Source organism: Rhinoderma darwinii, chromosome 12 (genome assembly GCF_050947455.1).
Source record: "Rhinoderma darwinii isolate aRhiDar2 chromosome 12, aRhiDar2.hap1, whole genome shotgun sequence".
NCBI lineage: Eukaryota > Metazoa > Chordata > Amphibia > Anura > Rhinodermatidae > Rhinoderma > Rhinoderma darwinii.
The window spans coordinates 20,693,144-20,699,442 of record NC_134698.1 but is presented as its reverse complement, the minus strand read 5'-3'; the positions used below and the strand labels follow the sequence as shown (position 1 = coordinate 20,699,442).

Below are 6,299 nucleotides of genomic sequence, written 5' to 3'. Positions count from 1 at the left end.
AAGGGCAGATCACACAGGCTGTTCGTATAGGGTGAAAATAAAGAGCACACATGGCAGTCTGCAGGGAGTGAAGCACACAGGCTGTAAATCAGTATATAAAAGAACCCACGGCAGAGTCTGCTGGGGAAGGTAGGGGGAAAATCAACCTCCTCAGCATCAGTGCTGGTCAGCACAAGGGAGAAGAGATCCCTCATGAGCTGTAGAAAGAGAAAGCAGTACAGAAATGAACCTGTGCTGATACATGAGATAGTGAATGCTGCAGCATCCTGGAATCAGACCTCAACATCCAGCATGTAATCCTGGGAGGGACATGAAAAAAAAAAAAAAGTGAATATCAGGGGTGTGAAAGTGAATGAAGGATTGAGGATTACAGCTTGCAACTTTTTTTTTTTTTTTTTATTTAACTCCAGGTAACCACTAACCTGTAAAAATATAATATATTTTTTTTTACATAAAAGGTGTCTGTATTCTATTAGGCTATATTCACACATTAGGAATTTGTGAAACAGCATCTGTTTTCGGTTTTGCTTTGCTGGTGTGTGTGTGTGTGGGGGGGGGGGTCTTTTTTATAGAACAAAGAAAAACTGATATGCTTAAAAAGCGATGGAAATTGATGTGCATCCATGTTAATTCACTGTAATTTAATCCAATTGCACATATGCCGTTAAATGGATTACATGGTGTCAACATAGCCTTACAAAGAAAATGAGAAATTATTTTGCTGAACTTACAAACTTGAGGCAAATATTGAGATAGCGCAGATCTCCATAATACTTCTGCTCTTGGTGGAATATCCTGACCGCTCTCTCTAGCAGTGGAGACAAGTTGCTCTCTTTACCTCCCTGGGGATATGCTTGTTCTGCCCATTTTATATACCTACAACATAGAATAAGTTCAAGTATGAGAACGGTTTTTAACAATCCGATAGCTAGCACAGGGATTGCACAGGATCATAAAAACATGGCGGCTTTCTTCCAAAAAACACTGCTACAGCCGACCACAGGTTGTGTGTGGTACTGCAGCTCAGCGCCATGTTGAGCAGCCATGATTTCCTTATCCTGTACAACCACTTTAAAATGAAAACCTCTATGAATAAAATAAAAAAAATGATAGAGTTATACTAGTGGGCACAATGACCTCCACTAAACACCCAAAGTGCCAATAAGAGGGACTGAAAAGCAAGAACTTCCTGGTTATGTGATCACATGATCCCTCTTAGCCAGTCAGCAGTTAAGAAAAGGATCATATGATGGAGTTTGAGAAGTCCTGCTCACATGGGTTTAGGGTAATGGTTTCCACTTTCTCGGCATAAAACAGATGCATAAAACCTTTTCCAGGTCACTCATCTATGAAGTCTTCTAAAAAAAAATAAAAAAAATGGCACTTTTCTGGAGCTCCGTCCTACCCATTCACAAATCAAAGGTTTAAAGATTATGACATTCTTGACAGAAAAAGCAGTCCCCACAGAGGGGCCACAATATTCTCAAATAAGGACAGCAATGTAATGATTATGCTTTACAGGATTTCATCCCCCATGGCTGCTCCACCAAGTCATGCTGTAAACCCCCTCCTTTATCCTTCTTCCATAATCCCCATATGCTTAGTAATGACTCTTGTAACTCGACCTCATACAAATAAGTGCAATATGACGGTCAATGAAAACAACTTTCTTTTAGGTGATTTTTTTTCTGTAAAATTGAAATGAAACAAAATAAAAACTTCTCTCCATACAAGCACCCCATCTATCCTGTGCTCACTTACAATGCACCAACAAACTATTAGCCAACCTAAATATCATTACTGTTATAGAAGAGTCCATCAACAATTGACATACCGGTCCCAAACATCCAAAGGATCATCTCCAGTGTAAAAGTGAAGTTCCAATTCAAAGGCCCTTAAAAAAAAAAAGAACTAAATGAATAAAGAACCAAAACATTATCCCTCCATGTTTTGGCAATACAAATATTGGTTACACATCTCAGCTTTTTTAGGCGCTTATTTCATGTCACTATAGATCCTTCATCCACTGATCCCCCTATATAATCATATACTACAAAGACGTGGAGGATCTCGTTGTAAGACGGCTTCAGATGGAAACAATTTTTTTTTTGTTGCATTTGTGACCATTTTAGTTTTGTTAGTAAATTTTTAAACGGAGGAGCCCATGGCACCTAAGCACATGGCCGAGGAACATTCTGGTGAATAGGCACTTACAGCTCCCGCACATGTTGCATAAATGCTGCAGAAATTGACCCGCGGCGCAGATTCTCAATTTGCAGCATTTCAACTTATCTTGCGTAAAACGCTGCAGACTTTCGGTACGGAGATTCTACAGGAGCTCTAAGGCGGAGGTCTCCAACCGGTGACACTACAGCCGTTGTGGGACTACAAGGCCTTACATGTCACTCAGAGCACGTGGGTAAGTCACATGCGGACTTGAGTATGTTCACACTAGTGTCAGGGATCATTACCATGTATATTGTTTGCAAAAATATTATCCTCACACATATGTATATACATTTCAGTTCTTTGTGTAATATACTGATATATATATAACAAGTTCTTTGTTCATGACGGACACACCTATGGAAGACACCGCCCCCTGGAATGCAAGAAGAGTGTACAGAAGAACTTGCAGCTGAGAAGCCGGTGGGGGCTTGGGCACTCCCACATCCCTAGTGAGGGAGCATGTGTCTTTTCCTGTGTTTCTTTGTTCTGAATAAAGTTAGTTCGCTTCCTGTCCTATCTGAGGAAAGCTGTGTACCAACATCTCTTTGGCTGGTTTACTTCTTTCCAGGCATGCCTTCAGCTTTCAATTTACAGAGGTGGTTATTCGGTGTGGAATAACAGGGAGAAGGAAGCTACCCTGAAATTCGGACTTGACACTAGTATCATGGCTTACATTTTATGTGAACGATGATGGAAATGATGAATCCGTTTTGCAAAGGATCCGGATAGATCCAATTAACTCACGATGGGTCCATCAGATTTTACGGTTTACTATGCTATCCGGGTTGTCACGGAGAACCGGAAAATAAATTATTGAAGTGTGAACATAGCCTAACTCATGTTATTTTACCCTCCCCAGAACATACATATTTATTGCCAGTGGAGAAGTAACTGGAGGAACGGTTTGTAACATGCTGATACAATATACAGGTGTATACACGGTAATGACTCCTCCTTGGACTCTCCTGATGTAGTAGTTATTGTCTGTTTAGTGAATTACTCACTGTTTCCTTTGCAGGATGGCATTATGGTTGGCATGGACTTGCTGGGAGAGAACCTCCTGCAGAGTCGACATATCCCTCCCATGTCGAAGAGGTTGAACATTTTCCTTACTGAGTTCCCACTCATCTCCGTCCTGTGCCATACTCTGCTGTACAAACGGATACAAAATATTGTAAAGATAACAGGTATATCAGCAATGACCAATATCTTCCCTATGATACATCTGCATCGGAGGCATCATTCAGGGCCGCTGTCGCAGATTCCGTAAAATTTGACAGGGAAAACGGTGCAGCATGCTGCACTATATTCTCCTATCAAAAAAAGACACCTTGGCGGAACTCACTGTAAGTCAATGGGGTCTGTCAGGCATGTTGGTATTTGCGGTGTGACGGATCCTGAACGCTTTGAAAACCGAAACACCAACGCAGATGTTTACAAAGACTAAAGCTGAGAAGCTCGCTGTGAAATACTGGGGATGAGCATGTATTACATGATGGCCCAAAGATTTTAGTGGCCACTGAGTAACACTAAATTTCTTCAGCTAATTTTAGTATCCCCATGGTCACGTGGCTGCACCTATTCCTTTCATTTGTACACATAACTGAATGACTATAGGAGAAAGAGAAAGAGAGAGAGGGGGGGGAGAAAGAGAGAGAGGGGGGGAGGAGAAAGAGAGAGGAGAGAGAGAGAGAGAGGGGGGAGGAGAGAGAGAGAGAGAGGGGGGGAGGAGAGAGAGAGAGAGAGAGGGGGGAGGAGAGAGAGGGGGGGAGGAGAGAGAGAGAGAGGGGGAGGGAGAGAGAGAGAGAGAGGGGGAGGGAGAGAGAGAGAGGGGGGGGAGAGAGAGGGGAGGAGAGAGAGAGGGGGGGAGAGAGAGAGGGGGGGAGAGAGAGAGGGGGGGAGGAGAGAGAGAGAGAGGGGGGGAGGAGAGAGAGAGGGAGAGATAGAGAGAGAGGGGGGAGGAGAGAGAGGGAGAGAGAGAGAGAGGGAGAGAGAGAGAGGGAGAGAGAGGGAGAGAGAAGATTGCGCCTGTCGAGGGAGACTGTCCGCTACGGGAGAGAGGTAAGGTGTTAGCTCATTGGTCCAGTGTCCATGTGCAGAATACCAAGGAACTGATATCCAATGAACTGAAATTAATTCATCTCTGTAGACGGCTGTGAATGCAATGGCCCCACACGTAGCAATTGTGTGTCAGTTGTGATTTTTTTTTGGGGATGTTTGTGGAGTTTGAAACGGAAGCTGTGGTTTCACTTTCAATTTCCGTTGCGGGGTTCACCCGATGGAAACCACAGACGGAACCCCGGAACAGAAAGCGAACGGTGATGTGAACAGGCCCTTACATTGACACCAGTGATAAAGAACCATCCATTACACATCCATTTTTTTGAATAGAGAAATTACGGCACGTTTTTATGGGCCCATGGACTTCTATTGGCCACGTGTACCTCCCCGTATGCTTACGGGAAGGTGTCGGGCCGTTGAAAAATTATAGAACATGTCCTATTTCAGGCCGTAATTACGGCACGGGCAGCCCATAGGAGTCTATGGGGCTCCCGTAATTACGGGTGACTACGTGTGTGCACCCGTAATTACAGGAGCGTTGCTAGGCGACAACAGTAAATAGTCACTGTCCAGGGTGCTGAAAGCGTCAAACGATCGGCAGTAACTCTCAGCACCCGGGACAGAAACTACCGATCAAATATAGATAAAGCTGTAAAAAAAAAAAAAAAAAAAAAGACATTCATATTTACCCAGAACTCCCTGCTTCTTCCTCAAGTCCGGCCTCCTGGGATGACGTTACAGCCAATCACAGGCCAATCACTGGTTGCAGCGGTCACATGGACTGCCGCGTCATCCAGGGAGGTCGGGCTGGATGTGAAGAGAGGGGTTATGAATTTCTTTTACTTTTATTACGGTAAGGGCTGTCCCTTCTCTCTATTCTGCACTGATAGAGAGAAGGGGCTGCCGATTAGCGCAGCGCAATTTTGCAGAGAAAACGTGCCCGGAAATACGGGTGCAATACGGGTCGCATACGTGTGACCAAGGACCCGTATTTACGGGTGGACAAAAATACGTTCGTGTGCATGGGGCCTAAGAGATTATACAACGAAAGTGTGAATTTAGCCTTACATTTTAGGCCAGTCTGCTGGGGACGTGCAGATGCAACGGTTATAAATGTTGTAGATTAGAAAAAATGTGCTACAGCCAAAGCTGTGCCCATGACCCCGCGCCTCCGCGAATAAAATAAGCCTGTTCTTAAAAATGCACATGTGCCCATCGCAGAGATAAGGATATACACACATATATACCACACACGGTGTATACCCTCCACAACGCCCCTCCCCAAAGTCACTGTCTCCCAAGATCAGCCCATTGGTAGAGAATTGAAAGGTAATTATACATAATATACACTCCGTTGTATAAGTACTGATAACGCCTACTCACATATTGCTTATAAACCCTCCCCCCAGGTTACAGTGCACATAATCTACGACATGGAGGGCAAACTGTGGCAGCGCCGCTACAGGGTCCAGCGGGGGGCGGCGCACACCACGAGCTGCCCTCCATCACTAGCGATATATTCCACCGGCACATCACGTCACTCACCGCCCGTGCAGTTATCTCCGCAGCTCAAGGAGTCTACGCCGCTACACAAACCAGATTTGAAATAAAGTAACTGTTGTCTGATTGGTCTACTACGAGACCTGTCACGTGACGCGCCTGCCCACCGCAGCTGTCTTCTCGAGTACCTTGAGATGATTTGCTAAAACATACCACGTGATTGTAAAGGAAGCACAAAAGCATCTTGGGAGATGTAGTCTTTCGTTTAGCTGTTCGGCGGCGCGCGCTGTTCCATGGAGTTCCCTGGAGAGGAATGATTATGTCAGTTTTCCTGTAGGATGAAATAATTCCTTCATATTTGACACTTTTATGCATGGGCCCGACCTTTAGTAATGGAAGCAGCCGAATGGTTTAGCTAATTTGGTGGTGCATTTTAGGTACACTGAGCATGTGACTACAGCCAACGCTGGAAAACGACTTCCAAGACCGTGTGGCCTAAATAATACGGC

General features: G+C 44.6%; 1 protein-coding gene across 5 annotated transcripts; it reads right to left on the bottom strand.

Annotated features, from left to right (window-relative positions):
* Positions 1–626: 626 nt before the first annotated feature.
* On the bottom strand, positions 627–6,088 carry LOC142664646 (mitotic checkpoint serine/threonine-protein kinase BUB1 beta-like). Of its 5 annotated transcripts, none has more exons than XM_075843833.1 (4): positions 6,004–6,088; positions 3,234–3,379; positions 1,835–1,894; positions 627–876 (listed from the first exon to the last, which is right to left on the bottom strand). In XM_075843833.1, exons 1-4 carry the CDS (start codon positions 6,031–6,033, stop codon positions 714–716), a joined length of 399 nt encoding a protein of 132 aa, XP_075699948.1. In that variant the 5' UTR covers positions 6,034–6,088; the 3' UTR covers positions 627–713. The 5 variants fall into 5 exon arrangements, with proteins under 5 accessions (XP_075699948.1, XP_075699950.1, XP_075699952.1 ...); XM_075843835.1 differs by lacking the exon at positions 6,004–6,088 and adding an exon at positions 5,836–5,983; XM_075843837.1 differs by lacking the exon at positions 6,004–6,088 and adding an exon at positions 5,836–5,983 and having other exon boundaries at positions 3,234–3,376.
* Between the last annotated feature and the right edge of the window lie 211 nt (positions 6,089–6,299).

Bases quoted from the DNA above. Each gene is read 5' to 3' on its own strand.
- LOC142664646 (XM_075843833.1), bottom strand. From the start codon at position 6,033: ATGCTTTTGTGCTTCCTTTACAATCACGTG. The intron at 3,380-6,003 runs GTATGTTTTAGC...CCGTTTGTACAG, and splicing joins GCTTCCTTTACAATCACGTG to CAGAGTATGGCACAGGACGG. The intron at 877-1,834 runs GTATGTCAATTG...TCTATGTTGTAG, and splicing joins CCTTTGGATGTTTGGGACCG to GTATATAAAATGGGCAGAAC.